At 40.3% G+C, this 20,499-nt stretch overlaps 2 protein-coding genes across 2 annotated transcripts; one reads left to right on the top strand and one right to left on the bottom strand.

The window, feature by feature from the left end:
* Nucleotides 1-269: 269 nt before the first annotated feature.
* LOC137297287 (platelet endothelial aggregation receptor 1-like) lies at nt 270-5,659 on the bottom strand. Its single transcript, XM_067829300.1, has 9 exons — nt 5,602-5,659; nt 5,314-5,433; nt 4,516-4,731; nt 3,902-4,087; nt 2,545-2,682; nt 2,255-2,401; nt 1,886-2,026; nt 867-969; nt 270-393 (listed from the first exon to the last, which is right to left on the bottom strand). Exons 1-9 carry the CDS (start codon nt 5,654-5,656, stop codon nt 270-272), a joined length of 1,230 nt encoding a protein of 409 aa, XP_067685401.1. The 5' UTR covers nt 5,657-5,659.
* Nucleotides 5,660-18,689: 13,030 nt separating this feature from the next.
* On the top strand, nt 18,690-20,150 carry LOC137296940 (potassium voltage-gated channel subfamily A member 1-like). Its single transcript, XM_067828855.1, has one exon. It carries the CDS (start codon nt 18,690-18,692, stop codon nt 20,148-20,150), a length of 1,461 nt encoding a protein of 486 aa, XP_067684956.1.
* The last annotated feature ends 349 nt before the right edge of the window (nt 20,151-20,499 follow it).

Raw genomic sequence — 20,499 nt, 5'->3', positions numbered from 1 at the left:
CACATTCTTGTCAGAAACACATCCGTGTCCCATTTGCGCTGTTGATCACTGGTGTGTCGGTCCAGATTATTTACAGACCGACACCATATAGCTGGAATATCGCTGAGTGCGGCGTAAAACTAAACTCACTCACTCACTTCTCTACAAGATCTATGAACATGACAATGTGCAGTGCCAAAATGTTCGCATGTATTATTTTGTTGCTGAAACCTTTGTCCTCTCATCCAGTTACAGCCTGTGTAGAATTGGTTGTATTGTAGTATCAAGTATCAAGGCGTGGCATTGGTGATATGCTCGTATATACTTTCTGTTGCAGGAACCTTTGTCTTCCCATCAAGTGTCACATAGTGTTCCTCTGACGTCTTCTTCGTACTCTCCAGCTGTTTTAGCAATCTGACGAACAAAACATTCGATTTCGCCAAATATCTAGACACTTATCGTGAAAAACAGATTGTGTCCCTTTCTTAAAATTATGAGAGACTGTGGCACCATGTGTGTAAGATGGTGTGAACACAACTATTCAAAAACGTATTTGACCACTTCCAAAGACCACATCTGTTGGGTACTTTCAGACCCATAGGTTTTTGAATGTTCACTCTGATGTTTTTTATAAATTTTCTACCAGAATGTATGTAAGCATACAAACGGCAATCGTCAAGAAGGAGCCATGTGCTCTACAAACAGAAGCGCCAACTTGATAACAGGTATTCATTATCCAGTAAAAGCAGTGATGATATTATTAAAAGACTGAGCAAACTGATATAAGAACAGTTATACAAATGTATTACAGAATGTGACGGAGCAACGTGTGGCTGGGGCCGTAGAATCTATGACAGTTTAGTAAGGAAAGAGCTGTCCTTCATTACCTTCTGATATAAATGGTTGCCCCAATCACTGTGAAAATCAACAGCACAGACAGGACTACTGCAACGGGTACTCCCCAATTGAAACCCTCCTCTGTGGGGGCCACTGAATCAGCCAAATGTGAAAAAGATCAATACATGTAAAACATGCACGATGCAAATATAGTACAACGTCAACCATTACAGATTAACCTTGTTTGATCACCCGATGACTCAGATTCCACTGAGCATAAAGGAGAAATAGTTGTGAAAACACATTAGCTGAGATCTGACGAAACGTCATAACACAAACTCTAGGGAAACAAACATCTCATTCCGTACCTGTAGCACTCACACAATTTGAACGACAATCTATGCTACAGCAGTATTCCTAGGATGTGCTTGTTACATGCAAAGCTACATCTGTTCCATGATTTGCACTTATATTCTGAACGTTTTTTGCGACAAACGAAAATCGTGTTATGCATTTACTATATTTTAAAATTTCTTTGCACAATGTATCCCCGAAGACATTCGCCTGCGCAGAGTTTAATTATATAACTTAGTTATTACACAAAATTGCAACGATGCCTAATCCACTGAGGTTTGAACCCATGTTGTCTTGGAAACACTGTGCAATTACATCACATTTTTTCAGTTAAGATTCATTACAAGTTTATAACATTTCGATTTAATAATTGGTAGTTGTGTGGAATGTATTTCTGTTTAATGAAAGCGGCGGTAGGGTATGCGATGGGTGTCATGTTTGGTCGTGAAAAGTATTTTTAAAAAAAACACAGGAACATATACATCTTGGCCACTTCGCATGTCAGGGCCGAGACACAGATAATTCTGTCAATCTGGCCAAACTGCGGGGATGCTAACCCACATACAGCTGACACCGCATAAAGTAATATATGATATTCACCATTTAACAGTGGACCTTGTGACTTAGATACCCCGGAACAGTAACAGTAACCGGAACAGTTGTGGATTCTAGCTCATGATGTAATGATAACACACTGGACGTCATCAGTACTCACGGTGTAGGCATGTGCCATCATTGACCCACCCTGGTGCACATCCTCTAGGACAAGTTCCGTTTTTCTTGTCGCAGCTGTCACTAGTAAAACAGTTTCCACACTGTGAGGCACAGTTGGTACCATAAAAACCATCTTGACATGCTGAAAATACCAAGACATTTCCACATGGAATCAGAAAATAAAGAGGTTTTCTCTAAGCAATACGGTGTTGAAAACGGTATACGAATATGAATGTTTAATAGAATATGATAAGTGTTTTATGATACAAAAAGGAAGCATTGAGATTGCAATGGAGCATAAACGTGCATACGTTTGAAGACAAACACTTCCGTGTATCAAACTTTTCACAGGTAAAAATCAGTAACTCACGCTGCCGACATAACTGTGTGTCGTCTCTCATCCATCCTGCCGCACACCCTCCAGCACATGTTCCCGTGGTCTTGTGACAACTCACACCACTCAAGCAGTTTCCACACTGGGAGGTACAGTTGATACCAAAGGAACCAGCTGGACATGCTGTAAATACACATGCCCAACACGCGGATTAAAAGTATTGTTGAGTATTCAGTGTAAGGAACGTGTGCCTAAAATCCATACAAACTCTTACCAAGAATTGCACAATCATTTGAATGTTAACTAAATATATTTTCACGTCAGACCTGTTTGGCAGCTGGCACCATGGTATCCTGGAAAACATCCGCTGGAACAGCGACCGGTGATCTTGTCACAGACATCATTACTGCTGAGGCAGTGGCACTGTTTGTCACAATCTTCAGAAAACCACCCGTCACTGCAAACTGAGTATTATATTATCGATATTATGGTGTGTACCTAAGATCATACAGACGTGTATTGCAGGACAAGGACGTCTCACAAACTACTTAGACTGTACGAGAATCATATCTAAACATATATGCATTTAAATGAAGTTTCTACTGTTTGTAAACGATATTTACCGAAACAATTTTCTCAATATCTTCTGGGAATACTGTATGTGGGATGTATTTCGTTGTCAGTTTTCCTGTATGATTTGTGAGTGGTCCATATTATTGATCTGATAAATATCTTGTTATATTTTGTCCTTACCATGTGTGTTCAGAAAGTACCACAAGTAGCACATAATGAGTGCCACAATCATCTGGGAAGACTTCACACAACGGAATAAGAGGATCACAATTAATAAGCTTCTGTTATAAGGTCAAAATTGCATCCGTGATAAACAGTGTAGTACAGATCATTGACACTGGAATTGCTATTTCTAGAGATAAAGTTAATACCCAAAGGAGAATATGTCAGTAGTTGAAAAAAAATAGATTTATCAAGTATGATTCACGGATGGGAGTTAATGGAATTTTCCCGATCACGAGGCATACATGAGACCATGGAATGATGTACCTTTTAACAAATCAGAGTGATTGAATAGGATCATGTGACAAGGTTGGAGCAGGTTCGACCACCTTGAAAAGATCCCGTCAGCACCAAAAGAAGTGCGGGCGCGAGTTACACATTTGGCAGAACGTTCGAACGCCAGGATTGTACATTTCCATAGTTGGGACATTACTTGCTCCATCTTGTCCAAGCCACGATATTGTGTAATGAAGGAAAGGATCGAGTAAACCTATGTGAGTATAGAACCTTGTGTTGAGTGATTAATGGTATGCCAGAAGGCCACTACATGAATGCTTTGTGTTAGTTAGGAGTCACGGTCGTCAGACCAATCATTCCTATATGTAGTAGGCAGGACGGAGCAAGCGAGTATGCAACCAGAGCTTACATCACCCCCGACAAGTCAGAACGGCCATTGTAACAGGTAACTGGTAATAGGGTTGGTTACTAACACCAAAATCGCCATTTACGACACTTCTAAAATACAAGTGCAAAACATACGTTTAATAAATCGCTGCAGTTTCCACTCTTACTTAAGAAAAACAATCTATTGCGCGCATACGGAAAGGCGTACTTGATACCACATGCCAAACTATTTAAATACATGAATCGACATAGTCTATAACATACCAAATATCTGCACTTCACACAAGGTAAGGATTTTCTGGGAACCAGGTATTCGTATTGTGACCGTGGTTCCTGCCATTGGCTGGCGGCAGGTAACGTTAGCTATAGCAGGAGGATGTTCAGTTGATGACCACTTGCAGCACATCTGACTGTCCACAAGTATCTCCATACCCTGGTTTCTGTCCAGAACTGTATAATATGACAAATACGATGATGTGACACATGTGATGGAAGCAACTATCCAGCTGACCGATGTCACCATCTATGATAACCCTAGTAGATAAGAATGCAAAATCCCGAAGCTTCAAGTTTCAAGTTCCATGCCTTTGTATCTCTTCGACTTAACGGATGGAAAAATATATGATGAAAAGAGACACCAGAGTCATGTTTGTATATCCACATAATGTATATTGACACGTGTAGATACAAACTTAAATCAGTGAGGCGTCACTGACGGTGGGACAAAGTAAAGGGATGGTAGACGGCAAACACCTGGAGTTAGGACTGGACATATAGTACTGAATATATACTTGTGTGAATGCTGAAAAGCGTATTTTGTAGATTCCTTGCAGCATCTGATGTTACCACCTCTACTTGGTTCATATTAGTGAACTCACAGCCTTGACGAAGATAGAGTCTGATGTGTTGTATCTTCCCTGGAACTGAAGTGTTCAGACTCACTGCCCAGATGGGATTTGTCTCTGTCTCTGTATGAGTACAGGTTGATGGTGTGGCAAACGTTGTGGCGGTGCCATCTACACCCCGGTCTGCACCAAATCCAACAGCATTAAGTGTAGTGCTCTGGATACAAGGTCTCCTTAAAGCAATGTTTTCTGAAAATGTTAACCAAAAAAGAAACAGATTAATAGATGAAGTAAACAAACGTTTGTGGTTTGCTTCGGTTGCTGTTTAAAATTAAATATAGTTTTCATGAAATACAAAAACTTGTCTTCACCCGTGTTAGAATTGGTCTTCAGCAATATATGTCACATGTCATCGTAATCCAAACAGCGAATCCAATCTAAACTGTGAGGCAAAGATGTTTACTGAATACAACAGAACATTTTTGTGCTTCAAGTATTAGGTGTGATCACTTATACATAAGATATGAGAAGAAAACAAGGAAGATAGATGTTTTGTTGTCTAAAGCCGCACTCAACAATATTCCAGCTATACGGTAGCGGTCTATGAATAGTCGAGTCTGTACCCGATAATCCAGTGATCAACATCATGCGCATCGATCTGCTGAACTGGGATACGATGGCATATTTCAACCAAATCAGCGAGTCAGACCAACCGATCCCGGTTATCCTCTTACGACAATCACGGGTTGCTGAAGATAATTTCTAATCCGGGTGTTAACGGGTGCGACTATTTGAGACATGTGCTCATGATATTCGGCACCTCACACTCACGTTTCTGACAGTAGGAGCCGAACCATCCCGCCTGACATCTGTCTGGATCACCGACATGGCTGCAGGGAGTAGAGGGGAACACGGCACAGGCAGTCTGACTGGCACAGTGACATTCTGCATCTGTTTAAACAATGACTCCATTCGAGTTATACAACTGATCGCTACGCCTTTATTCTTGAATAGATAATCAATTATAAATTACTAGTAATTATATATTATAGGAATAATAGGTTTCCATTAAACCATTAAGCAGGGGGCACGTATTTGGAAAAGGAATAAAGTTCTTACCAGTGCGGATCACAATGACACAGAACAATAGCAGTCCCATCCAAGACCGTCCCATGTTGGGCTCCTGATTTAAAAGACCAATTACAAGATAACATATAGGGTTCACAATCCTGAATACTCGTGAACAGGTAATGGTTGTCACTTGAGATTCCTTTAAGAATTTATCACCTAGAAATGATTAAAGTGTGAAAACAATTCAGTTAGTTTTGAGTATGATTACAAAGGATACACAAACACAAACACACAGACACGTGTTTGTTTGTGTGTGTGTGTGTGTGTGTGTGTGTGTGTGTGTGTGTGTGTGTGTTTGTGTATGTGTGTTTGTGTATGTGTATGTGAAATGCTTCTGACAGATCGATCCACAGAATACAAGATATCACTTGTACTTTTTTTCTTTTTCTTTATTTTTATTTTTTTGGGGGGAGGGGTGGTGATGGTTGTTTTTGGGGGTGTTTTTAGCTTTTGTGTTTTGTTTTGTTCTTTTTTTTTTTGGAGGGGGGGGGGAGGTGTTTTGCTTTTTGGTATGTTTCAGGTTTTTGGTTCCTATTTTTGTAATTGTAAGTTTAGTTTGTTCCATACACGCAAGAAATACAGAGACCCGCCTTTGTGAGGGTTAGAATTGGTCTTCAGCAACATATATTTGGTTGTCGTAAACCAACTGCGTAGAACGATGCTCATATTCTTCACTGGACTGCATGGTCCAAACTTGAATATGTACAGACTGCCACCGTAAATTTGGATTATTGGTGACTGCGTGTGGCGTTAAACATACAATATAGGCGCATTCTCAAAGGAATGCATATGAGAGGTCATTGTGCCAGTGTATTGTAATATTCACCTGATTAACATTTTGTAGAGTTCAGGACACAGGTGACGACATGTGACCATCATTAGGTAATATCTGATTAATTGGATGATAACTGGATATCATCAGACAGAGGATCTAAGACCAACACACGTGTGTTAATCAGTTCAATCTCATAGACATAACTGATCAGAGCAAAATGGTCAAAACTTTGTGTCAACTCACCTCGCATATCAACAGCTCACAGTTGCCTGTCTGTACAGCAAAACATGTCCTCACGAACAGGATGTGAATTAAATGAAACGCACAAGAGAAACATGATGGGGCTCTGAACGCTCTGTGTATTTGAGGTGTTTGTAAAATTCAGTTTATCAACTGTCGTATGCCTGTGTGACTGGGTACACGTGCCTGTACAGATTAATGTACGATCCTGCACTGCTGTGTGCAGATGTAATGCTCTGCTTCTCTGTAGTCTGTGGTAGACTGTCTGGAGAATTTAAGCAAGCAACACGCAGGCCATAACACACCACTCTCCAGATCATACCACACCACATACCACACATCACCACATACCAGGCATCACCACTGAAAACCAGGCACCATACATTACACATCAAATCACTCACCATACCGACCCACACCACAGATCAACGAAAGCAGAAAGCATGTCGAGTCCATGACACATCTCTGTATTATGTGTCATTTTGTTAAATAATAATGTTATGAGTATGCTCTGCAGACACAGTTTGAAAACAAATATAAAACTGCTGTGATTAACTAAAGTATGTGAATATTTCGTGCCAGACTTAATCTGGTATCGATGGTGGACAGACTGGGATTAACTGAAATATGTAACGATTTCATGCAGGCTTAATCCAGTATCGATAGGGGATGCACGTAGATTGACTAACGCATGTAACTGTTACATGCAGGCTTGCTCCAGTATCGACAGAGGATACACTTAGATTGACTAACGTATGTAACGATTACATGCAGGCTTGCTCCAGTATCGATAGTGGATACACATAGATTGACTAACGTATGTAACGATTACATGCAGGCTTGCTCCAGTATCGATAGTGGATACACATAGATTGACTAACGCATGTAACTGTTACATGCAGGCTTGCTCCAGTATCGACAGAGGATACACTTAGATTGACTAACGTATGTAACTATTACATGCAGGCTTGCTCCAGTATCGATAGTGGATACACATAGATTGACTAACGTATGTAACGATTACATGCAGGCTTGCTCCAGTATCGATAGTGGATACACTTAGATTGACTACAGTATGTAAGTTTTGCCATTTGACTTAAAAGCTCTAAGGGGCAATTCTGAACAATACAAGTCAAACCAAGTGATATGTACTAAAACGTCAATTTGAAGACCTACATAAATACCTCGAGTTATCTGAGAGTCCACACAACCGCAACAACATGAACACATAAGAAAATAATCCGCAGGGATCACGTCTTAACACTAATAACACCACATTTGACACAACCGTGTTCTGCGATGTAGTTGTCTATGATCGCAACTACATTTCACTGTAGATCTAAATATATTTTGCGACCATGTAATTAAACATCACGAACTGGCGTGGATAGCGTATACTCATTTGCGGGAAAAGTCAAGAAAACTGTACCCTTAAAAATGTAGGGGATATTTGATTCACAAGCTTCATAAAATGCAAATGATGAACCCAAGGAGGAAACAGATGATGAAGAGAAATTGGGGGAAAATGTGACAATTTATGCCATTCTTCTGTATGGAGGAGCAAATGGAGATCTTTATCGGTCACATAATGCTATCTACCCTTGTTAATGGACATGCTATGAACGAGCATGTCTTCTTTCAAGAAAAGAGTAACAATGATATGAGCCCAAGTCAATAAATATAAATATATTTATAACACTAAATGCACAATTATTTGTCTCGATGTCAGTTGATAAGAAATAAATAATCCAACATGATTATGACGCTTTAGTAGACAGCATAAACCTTTCAGTGCTGATGGATACTTTTTCGGAGATTGTTTTGTCTGCAAGATATCTTAAAGGATGGCAATTAAACAGTGTTTTAATGAGTTTCATAACCCATATCCGGGAAAGTTAAATTTCACCAGAACCCGACCAAAACTTTATGGAACTGACTATATATACCGAAAAACATATTTCCATGATCCTAAGGAAACGGACGTACAATGCCTCTTGCAAGGGCACATCAACCTGAGAACGAGATTCTTACAGATATTGTAGTATACCAGTGATACTGTTGCTTCTAACTCACTTACTGGTCTGAGGATGGAAAGGCTGCTAGTTCGCCACTATGGAACATGACAAATCCGCGTTTAAGTTCATCAAATAATTGTCGAAGCAGTATTTGGGGCTCTGGTCTGTCTCATAGTCCCTCGGCTATACTGTGTTTACTACTGCCAGTCCTGTCTGCATCTTCTGAATATCCCAACTTACCGGGGCATCTTTTCAATTTAAATGGGCGTGTTTGTTGCTGTCAACATTATGCATTTAGGGACTAAGTGTTTGTGTAGTTGTGCTCGGACATAATCTACATGTACGTCTCTAAATAGAAACATTTGTGTGGTCAGTTATTGTGGGAATATGGTTTAGATTGGTTCAGAATGGTTTAAGCGTTATTCTCCGAAACGAAACATGACAGGCAACCTTTCAATACCCTTGCAAAACCTGGCTTAACGACAACAAACTACTAAGGGTAATTGCGTTGGATTTTTTGCCCTCGATTACATCTTGTCAGTCTCAACGGGGTGGACTGGAACACATTGTCACAATTATTTGTCTAAGTTTACTGCACCCGCAGCTAGATGTTCGCGTGTATTCACATGACCACAATCTCGTCATAAACCAACAGATTCGTTGGTTCTTTAACTGCACGCCATTGTGTACTGTACACTAGGGGTTGTGATAACACTACACATTGTGCTGTTACATTATCCCGACATTGAAATCCAGTTCAAATGCTTGAACGCTAACATCCTAAGCATGTTCTCCAGGCAAACCGTGTAAGATATATATGACGACAGTGACAAAGAACTCGCAGAAACACTTTCTGTTGGGTGTAGAAGGGAAATCAGCTATGGGAATTATACGGATAGATCACTGAAAATCAGTGATGACACGAACATCAACAAAACGACAATTACAACTACATTCTTGACATCCATGTATTATGGTATAAGCCTACACCTGTGACGGTAATAGCGCTTGAGTTATGACAGCATTAGATATAGGCACTCAGATCTCGCGACAAAGATTTACATCAGATTTTAACACACACTAGGATGTGATAAGGATGTGATATGACAATGGGTGGTTCGCACTTTTTTCATGTCTTGGCGGTAATTATGCAATCTAATGATACACTTAGATTGACCAACGTATCTAACGATTACCTGCAGACTTACTCCAGTACGGTTGGTTTGTAAATCCGGGGATGGTGACGTGAATGAATTACATGATATGCACTTGGAAAGAGGAATGTTATTTTTTAGTTGAAAGGGTGAGTGAGTGAGTTTTGTTTTACGAAGCACTCAGCAATATTCCAGCTGTGTGGCGGCGGTCTGTAAATAATCGAGGCTGGACCAGACAATCCAATGATCAACAGCATGGCCATCGATCTGCGCAACTGGAAACCGATGACATGTGTCAACCAAGTCAGCGAGTCTGACCACCCAATCCCATTAGTCGCCTCTTACGAGAATCAGAGTCGCCTTTTATGACAAGCATGGGTTGCTGAAAGCCTATTCTACCCCGTGACCTTCAGGGGTCATTTGAAAGAAAATCCCTACTAGAATCAACAGATGAAACAACATCATCCACCAAGAACAATCAGATATAGCAAACTGCTGCGTTTCTGGTTCTTACTAATAACAACACTTGTCACAAAAGCATTAACTAAAATAAGGAAAGGTATCTGATAATTGCACTTAAATGTCAGTTTGATATTTTTAAACCGAATCACCGGTAAATGTATAAGAATATACACCTGGTAATTGTTTTTGCATTGAAACAAAGCTTACCTTTACATAATATACGACCGACCTGTTTAGTCAAAATGTCTAGTGATAATATATCTCAGCGTTACGTTATATTCTCCATATGGATATGACCCGTTTCTTTCTTCACCGTTGTCGTCACTCTTTTAAGTGAGTGAGTTTAGTTTTAAGCCGCACTCATCAATATTCCAGCTATATGACGGCGGTCTGTAAATAATCGAGTCTGGACCAGACGATCCAGGATGAACGCCATGCGCTCCTCAGTTGATTTCTTATCAGCCACGATTGTTCAACGTATTACTTGCCTTTGAACTACGAGAGCCACAAGAGACTGGGTAACTTCGAACACGAAACATGCCACGAAACGTGTCAGATATTCTTGAAATATGTTAAAATGTGTGTAAGTTCTGTGCTGATGTCTAAAGCATGCAGGAAGCAGAGATACCGTAAGTCCCAATGATGTCTAATGAGGCGGCCAAGCATTGGTTGTTAGTTGTCTACTGCCTCGTTTCAATTTATCGTAATCGTTTGTGTTTAATACTGACGTGGCTTGTTTGAACCATGAACTGTGATATCTGTCTAGCTGTGGTTTTCTTCCTTTGTCGACAAGCATTAAATAAAAAAATGTTTCATCGCTATATAGCTGCAATATTGCCGATATAATGGAAACGTTTGACTCACTCACTGTTCAAACCGGCGTAAACCCACTCAGTGAGGCTCCAATCTTTCAACCTGTCGCCCACCAGAGTTGAGTTTTGCTGGCATGTCGCTAAACAGTACCCAGACAAGTATCTATGAACACTGATTGGTGTCATCCGATTAGACTGAGATGGTAACTCTGACACAAATACAGTCAAGAAAACCGATGCAAGTCAGTGATATATGACCAATCTTTATAGCTCCGGTTTCAGGAGAATGAAAAAACTCCCTTGGCTTTTGCTCCTTTTTATCGTATTTTATGTTTTTCTAGTGGGTTGGTTGGTTGTTTTGAGTGCTGATGTGTGATAAGTACTAGAAAGTGCAATTCTAAATCTAACGTGGCATGTTTTATTAAGTCCATTTATAAGAATTGTTTCTCTGTAATATAGCTAGGTTCAGATCAAAGAACCTTGAAGATCCGGAGTAGAATTGATCTGCTGTAACCCATGCTAGTCTTAAGAGGCGACTAAACGGGTCGAGTGGTGAAGTTTGCTGACTTGGTTGACGCATGTCATCGGTTGCCACTTGCGTCCCAAGGTCCCTAGTATGGTGATCTACATTCAGTTGTCGGCGAGCTACAACCCGTGTTTCATGTCGTGTAGTCTTCTGTTATGAAAATGTTTTAGTTTTGCATTCATACATGTGATAATCTAGTAAATGTTTTTGTCCATCGTCGACAGGTTTTAATCTTCAAAATGTTTTAATCTATTATGGTATAAATTGATTTCGTCACTATGTGTCTGAGATATTGCCGATGTGACGTTAAACATTTATTCAGTCACTAGTTCCTAATTCACTAGATCGATGCTCATGCTGTTGATAACCGTTTTGACTGGTCCAGACCCAATTATTTACAAACAGTCTACGTAAAGCTGGAATCTTGTCCAGTGCGGCGTAAAACTAAACTCACTTACTACTCGCTCAGTTCAGTGCCTGGATCTTAGTCCAGCATTAATTGTTGTTGGGTCTTACAGTATATTCTTGTCATTTTTTATCTTACAGCCATCACATCTTATTGGAACTACATCAAAGCTGACAGGGAATAGAAAACACCTGTATACAGCATACGTATGTTCTAATCAACATCAGTTTCATACCCACCGAAAAACCATCCCATCAGTTCTAACAGCCACCCTGCACCGAAGCGGAACGTTGCTGTTACCAGGAATGTTATAACGGTACATACTCGCGGGCGCATCTGTTCTTCACAGTGCCATGAAGGTCAAAGGTGATCAAGGGTATACGCAAAGTAAGTCATGACACATTACATATGACACCACAGAAATAGCTATCATCGCTCGGCTCTATTTTAAGCGGTTGTCATGGGGGCTAATTAGATTATCTCCCTTTGCACAATGGCGACCAATTTGTATCAGTTTGTGCGGTGCATGATGTGATACTCTTACAGACCTCATAGGAATTGTTAAGCTATTATTAGATATATTAACAGTCGTTCTTCGCATTCTTCGACAGTCATAAGAGTTTGATTAATTACACCGTGTTGGTTAAGAGAAAACAGAAACAGACGAACTCTGCGGGGTGTTTTAGAGGACATACGAAACTAATGAAGAGATAATTAAGAACATTCTTGCATGTGGCAAATCGAATGTTGAACTTAAGTACATGATGACTTGTTATTTCAGTAGCATAAATAATGCTGGGCTGTTGTGTATTCTGTGCCAATGATAACATACGTAATTTCCATGCGTAAGTCCAAATGCCAATGATTCATCACAAACATAAACACGATAAACATTATCTTCTTCTCTCCTTGAATTGTCTCATTGGAAGTCATTTCCCAGGTGTATATATAGTTTATATGAAATAAAAACACGTTGAAGTAGTTTAAGTCTATTTAATAACTGACAAGAAACTTGAAAAACAGATCACGTAAACAGATAAAACACAAACTCAGCGAAGTCTCAACTCAACGAAGTCTGCACCCAAACAATACAAAACTACAACCCAATACTGTCAAATACCTAACTACATATAATCGCAAATCGATAGTTTTTCGTTTCTTCAATCGATCGATTGCTATCGAAGACTCAGCAAAATCGCAGTCCATCGATAGTTCGATATATCGTTACAGCCCTGATAAACATACATTGGCACTGACATTGACATCCTAAGTCTTTTTTCACGTATTCCTAAAATGATATAATCTTAATACGTATTATAAATACTTTTGACGAAATAAAAGTATTCGAAATTAAAACGTACCCGTTATCATAGTGGACTTTTCTTTCTCTTTTATGTGAGGAAATAAGTTCAAATTAACGTCAGATGGGCAATATTTTCAGCCATATAGTAACGAAAAAAGTTATGTGAAATTATCAATTTGAAATATCATCAACAAAGGCCAAAGTATTAGCAAGATGTCACAACTTATGTCGGAAAACTAACTTTTTTAGAATATCCATTTGAACTCAAAGATTCCACGTTTCGTTTTAATACTTAAAATGGTTATGTGTGCACAAAATATTCCTTGCATTGCTTTAAGCTCACAAAAGAAACAAATAATTAGTTATTTGAATGTTTTCATTCAGGTTTGAGATCATCGTGTCTTTAAACCATATCATGTGGTTTGTGCTAACACTTCACGGTCATAACTCTGGTGTAAGGTGTATCGAGTAATTACCAAGCAAGAGTTTAGATGGTGCCGAGGAGTCCTGATTTCTGGAAAGTTTTTTTTGTATCGGGGTGTAGTTGGCACCTGGAGAGTTTATATGGCGTTGAGGTGGCCTGATATCTGGGTAGTTTGAGTGTTTTCGATGTGTCCTAGAGTGTGATAGTTCCGATAGTGTATATGCGTCGTGAGAGATGGATAATTAAAATGGCGTCTGCGTGTCCTGACAACTGAAAAGTTTTGTATGTCACACGCACACACACGCCAACAAACAAACAAACACGCAGGCGCGTTTATGTCACAATAACCCCGGAATAATCTTAAACCGTATTCTCGTTACTACCTCTGAGGGCACCTGTCAATGGTGACAGTGCCACTCCATAGGTATTGTGACACACTCCGTGAGAGCACGCCATTCAATTGCATACAGTCACAATGTGTCCCGAGTAGACAATTCATGCGTGATTTATCTTTTCTGACATGCGGGCACCATATGTTCTTCAGTAGTAATTATCTTAAGTCGACAAGATCGCAAAAACGGACTGTACACTATCTTACAGTGTGCGACCACTTTCAGGCTCATCTGAATTGTATACGAGACTGAAACGGCTCCCCAGTTTATATACCTGCATCGTATCGTCTACATGTGGCTTGATGTCTAACCGAAGCCTATCACCTATCTACATGTGATGTAACGTGTGGTTGTAGCTTGACGTTTATATAAAGCTCAGCGTCTGTACGGAGCTTGACGTTTATATGAAGCTCAGCGTCTGTACGTAGCTTAACGTTTCTATGAAACTCAGCGTCTGTACGTAGCTTGCCGTTGGTATGAAGCTTGATGTCTGTATGTAGCTTAACGTCTGTATATAGCTTGTCGTCTATAGATAGCTCTACATTTGTATGAAACTTGACGTCTGTACATGTACGTATCTTGACGTTTGTACAAAGCTTGAAGTTTGTATTTATCTTGACGTTTGTAGGTAGCTTAAAGCCTAGCTTGTACGTGGCTTGATGTATATTTGAAGCTTGATCTCTACATGAAGCTAGATGTCTTTTGGTGGCTGTACCTACCTTGACGTTTGTATGAAGCTTGACGTCTGTATGTAGCTTGACGTCTATATGTAGCTTGACATATACATGTAGCTAGGTGTATATTCGGACCTTGATGTCTACATGAAGCTAGACGTCTTTTGGTGGCTGTACGTACCTAAACGTTTGTATGAAGCTTGACGTCTGTATGTAGCTTGACGTCTATGTGTAGCTTGACATATATATGTAGCTTGATGTATATTCGAACCTTGATGTCTACATGAAGCTAGACGTCTATTGCTAGCTGGACGCGTACGTCTTTATGTCGCTAGACATTTATTTGAAACTTGAAGTAAAACTATGAGTATGTTTACGTCAGTCTGAAGCTTGACGTTTACATTTCGTTTGACGTCTACAATATACATGTAATTATGTGAAGCTTGACGTCTGAATTTAGCTTTCAACTACAATATAGAGCACCGTATCTAGTTAGAGTCTAGTAGAAGGTCGAGGTGAATATTGGCGTCGGGGTAGCCTTCTGGATAAAGCGATTCCTCACATGGGTACAACTTGACCAAGTCCATTTATTTTGTTCCTCGCCGTGATGTTGGTGGAATATTGCTTAAGCTGCGCAACACCCATACTCACTCACTTGAGTGAGTGAGTGAGTTTAGTTTTACGAAGCACTCAGCAATATTCCAGCTATATGGCGGTGGTCTGTAAATATATCGAGTCACGACCAGACAATCCAGTGATCAACAGCATGAGCATCGATGTGAGCAATTGATAACCGATGATATGTGTCAACCAAGTCAGCGAGCCTGACCACCCGATCCCGTTAATTCGCTCTTGCGACAAAACATAGTCGCCTTTTATGGCAAGCATGGGTTGCTGAAGACCTATTTTAACCCGGACCTTCACGGGTCTCACTCACTCGAAGTGAACGAAATGTTCTTGTGGATGCTATGAGAACCGTAATATTTAATCGTCCAACAGAGAAAATACGGTATTTGTGGTGTCATGCTTTCTTCTGGGTTCATTGAACACATATAGTTACGTTAAACAGCCGTACATAATCACTGGGAATATTCAACACAAGACCTTGCACCTGACAAAATATGTACGTAAGCCAAACACACATTTCTCCTACTCATATCGCCTCATACAGGGCTTAGTGTGCCTAACACACATACACAATGGAACTATGGGAATTAGCGTCTGATCCCTGGTCGAATAGCAAGGTGACGTAAGTGAAATCAATAGGCTCAATTCTGATTGACAGGTTTGTCATGTGATTCGTGAACGGTTGGTATTACCCGTCTGACCTACTGAGCAGATCTGTTGTTAAGCCGCAAGCTGGAACGAGGATATGTGTTAATTCCACATGGTCTATACGCAGTGCACCCGTACGAATAGACACGTACAATGGAACATGCTGGATTATGTTAACAACCTAAGATCGCAAATTCTGTGTATTAAGCGATAAGTGTTGAGGTCATGTTGGGGTTAAATACATTCTGATTATTGTTAAAACCTTGTGGGTTTTTCAACTTCAGTGTATGTATGTATGTATGTATGTATGTGTGTATATGTGAGTGAGTGAGTTCTGCTTTACGCCGCCCTCAGCAATATTCCAGCTATATGGCAGCAGTCTGTAAACAATCGAGTCTGGACCAGACAATCCAGTGATCAACAGCATGAGCATTGATCTGTGCAATTGGAAATCGATGACATGCGTCAACTTAGTCAGCGAGCCTGACCACCCGATCCCGTTAATCGTCTCTTACGACAATCAGAGTCGCCTTTGATGGCAAGCATGGGTTGCTGAAGGCCTATCCCATCCCGGGACCTTCACGGCTACGTATGTATGTATGTATGTGTGTGTGTGTGTGTGTGTGTTCCCCGCCGTGATATTGCTGGAATACTGTCAAAAGCGGCGTAAAAGGGTATTCCCTCAGGTCTCTCTACATTCAAACCTGTCAAGGGGTAAACAAATCTATATAAATTCATATTTGTAGTTGTATTTTGGTCCTATGAACGTATCACATGTGTACTGTTATTAAGATCCTGCTGCTTGAAGAAATTGCAGTGTTTATGCTTTGCAACGGACAAATAATCTGTTTGTGTCATAATCTCATAAAAAATTAATTAACACGTTATTTGCAATCCACTTATGCTTCGACTGGACTTTGTTTAAAATATGGATGCTTCTTCGGCTACTGTCTGAGAACACGCGGTTCTGTTTCACGTTATGAAGATAAGTCAGAAACAATTTCATTTTATTTCCCTTCTATAGTTTTCACTTTTCTCCGAAAATCGCATGTATCTTTGGGTGTAAAAAGTGACTAGAATAAATATTTCATGCATAAATTCGATAAGCTGGTCGACATTTTAACTGCAAATATTTCTAGACTTCTAATTTTCATAAATCAGTACATAATAACGCATTGTAATTAACGTTACATGAACAGGCCACAATTCATTTGCATTGACAGTTCTTACGTCTTATTGGCGCATGTAACTGGGATTTCTGTTTAAACTTTATTAGTGGTTGCAAAGCTTTGCATATTAACGGGGCAATATATTTTCAAAGTTCGAGAATTGAGCTCTATAGCAGGGGAAAGGGGTTAAACTTTACAATTTTCTTTAATTCAAAACAGCAGATTCTTTTAACGCTTTGGAATCACTTGAAGCATGTATGATATAGGCACAATTCTTAAAAGTATTCATTCAAGTACTGTGGGCTTTCCTAAGATAGCTGACTCGCCCTTGATATATGTAGTCAGATCGGCGACGTCTATGACTCTTGTTGTGACGTCTTGTGTACACATCTCTGTAATGTATATCAAGCTTCAAATAAGACATGCCGTTGTGAAAGAAATCCTCCATGGAAGCAGCGACAATTTTCTTTACCGCATTGTCGCTACACACTTGAGTAACGCTACCGATTGTTAATTCTCCCATTTTACACGAGGCAATAAGTGCCAAACATTCTATGTCTATTTCTACAGCGTTTTGTCCCATATGGATATGTGCCAGAAGGATTGAATGAATCCTACCCCATATTGTTACCAGCGCGCTAGGGCGGACAGTCTCGGGATTCGGGCTCGTGAGGGTCTCTGCGTTCGCCACACAAGTTGTGGTAATAAAGGAGGCAGAAATAAGTCTCCTTGGCGCATGGTGACTCGGTGCGGGATTATTCGACGAAAAACTCTGGTCTATCAGTGTAAAAAGTCATTTCTGTGTATGAAGAGATACAAACATGAGTCTTCGTCGCTAGTATTTGGAGCCTGTACAAGCTGGAAAAGCACTGTGGTCTGTTGGAACAACATAGCATACCCGACCACAGCGTGACGGTCGGTCAACTTGGATTGCCTGGAACACTCGAATAGCAATGACTGATTGAATTGTCCTCATGCCATGCATTTCGTCACGGTTTGCTCTCATTGCACCACTGCTCGACGTTAGGAAGATCAGATTCTGCTCTCGTCTGTTGTGGTATATGATACGTGTTGCATTCGGGGCCAGTGGACCAGCTAATGCAGAGTGACATTTGAACACTTGAGATAATTTGCAGCCGGGAAATGAATCTCCTGCTGTGTTAATGGAGGTCTCGTTTGCGACGTGACATTGTAATTAAAGCGTCTTACGTTAATTCCTCTTCTGTACTAATAGATATGAATGCGTAATGTTAATCAGCGACCTACTGATGATCTGCAACACACGTTGGATACATTGCGAAAGGAAAATTATCGGAGGAAAGGTCAAGGTTTGGGTTTTCCAGATTGTGACATAGGTATTGATATAATTGTTATCATATTTATGATATGATATTTATTTTGGATTCGGTGAGCGTGGGGGTTGTGATTCAGAAGCTGTGATATTCAAATATGCATTTTGTACCCCACACTGCTCCGGATAGGAACTATCCTCACAATCAGAACTATCATCTGAAGCCTGGGGACGGGTACCTGGAGTCGCTGTCCCTTCCAAGTCGTCATGGCTCAATTTGCAGCAACATCTTCCAGGCCGTCAACCACGACGACATCGACATGGATGAATTTGGTTCATCCAATGATGCCTTCAGTCGATTGCTTACCCATGGTGCTCAAAGTCGCGCTGACAGTTATTGTTTCGCCCACAATGAGGATCTACCGGAGGACCACGACTGCAGGAGAGAATTGTGTACCAGGGTCACTATTAATGTTAGCGGGATGAAATTTGAAACACAACTCAGGACTTTAAACCGTCTTCCTCACACCCTTTTGGGTGATCCGGAGAAAAGAGCCAAATATTGGGATAAGAAACGCCAGGAATATTTTTTCGACCGACATAGGCTGTCGTTTCCTGCCATTTTGTATTACTACCAGAGCGGTGGGCGGTTAAAACGACCCCTGGACGTACCTTGGGATATATTTCGCAATGAGCTATATTTCTACGAGCTTGGTAACACGACAATTGCCAACTTTGAACGAACGGAGGGCGTGAAACAAAAAGAAGAGATGATCATGAAACCTTCAAATAAGATTCAGCTATGGATTTGGGAAGTAATGGAAGTGCCCCAAAGTTCCTATTTCGCTAAGATTGTTGCTGTTTTGTCGGTGGTATTTATTCTAGTATCCGTTGTGACCTTCTGCATAGAAACACTGCCGCAGTTTAAAGGAAGAGATTGTGTCAACCAGACCATTGACATTGGAAATAATAAGACGGAAATCAGGAAGGTTCCAAACTACTGGGAACCCTTGTTTCTTACTGAGAGCTGCTGTATAGCTTGGTTTGTGACGGAGACTATAGTGCGATTCTGTGTGAGTTACTCCAAAACTGCCTTCCTTAAAAGTTTAAGTAACTGGATTGACATCATAGCAATTTGTCCGTACTTTGTGTTTCTTTTCATCACCTTGGCAACAAACGCTTGTATCCAAGGTGATCAGGCAAGCGGATTGTCAGTTCTTCGTGTGCTGAGAGTGGTTCGAATCCTCAAACTCAGCAAACATTCTCAAGGTTTGCAAATCCTTGGAATGACCCTGAAATGTAGCATGAAGGAATTAAGTATGTTCCTGTTGTTCTTAGGAATTGCAACGGTGATATTCGCGGGAGCGGTATACTATGCCGAAATGGCAGAAGAAAATGGTCAATTCACAAGTATTCCAGATGCGTTTTGGTGGGCAATCGTTTCCATGACTACAGTTGGATATGGCGACTACGTACCGCAAGGTGTTGTCGGCAAATGTCTAGGAGTGGTGTGCTTAGTTTCAGGTGTTCTAGCCATCGCTCTCCCCGTCCCTGTGATTGTTGCCAACTTCAATCATTTCTACACTCAATACACAGGCCGAGGCTATGGATCTCTCTAAGACTTCCTTATAAAGTAAGAGCAACCATGTTGGTTTTATTTAAAATAGAAATGGCACATAGAAAACAAACGAAATAACGTGTTTTACCTTATGTTTGATAATATTTTTTAAAAATTTAATTATAAGCAATGAATACTGGTATGTAATGAAATAGATCCCTTTTATTCCAGTTGAACCTATGATCAAGAAGAATGTTTATCAGGCGCTGAATTGCTAACCTCAGTGACTTCATGTCAGTTAAGCCATCTTCCGCGCGTGTATTGCAATTGTTTTAGGATCTTGTATCGGTGATCTTTTAACGCCCTTTGCTGACTGTGTCAGAACAATATATATGTCAACCTCTTTCAGG

Source organism: Haliotis asinina, chromosome 9, assembly GCF_037392515.1.
Source record: "Haliotis asinina isolate JCU_RB_2024 chromosome 9, JCU_Hal_asi_v2, whole genome shotgun sequence".
Lineage (NCBI taxonomy): Eukaryota > Metazoa > Mollusca > Gastropoda > Lepetellida > Haliotidae > Haliotis > Haliotis asinina.
The sequence above is the reverse complement of the archived record's forward strand: the minus strand, read 5'-3'. Positions and strand labels throughout refer to the sequence as shown.

What these genes read in the sequence shown, in the direction of transcription:
- LOC137297287 (XM_067829300.1), bottom strand. Translation starts at nt 5,656, where the DNA reads ATGGGACGGTCTTGGATGGGACTGCTATTGTTCTGTGTCATTGTGATC. An exon ending in TGTCATTGTGATCCGCACTG is followed by an intron (nt 5,434 to 5,601) that starts GTAAGAACTTTA and finishes TTGTTTAAACAG; the next exon opens with ATGCAGAATGTCACTGTGCC. An exon ending in CGGCTCCTACTGTCAGAAAC is followed by an intron (nt 4,732 to 5,313) that starts GTGAGTGTGAGG and finishes TAACATTTTCAG; the next exon opens with AAAACATTGCTTTAAGGAGA.
- LOC137296940 (XM_067828855.1), top strand. Translation starts at nt 18,690, where the DNA reads ATGCATTTTGTACCCCACACTGCTCCGGATAGGAACTATCCTCACAAT.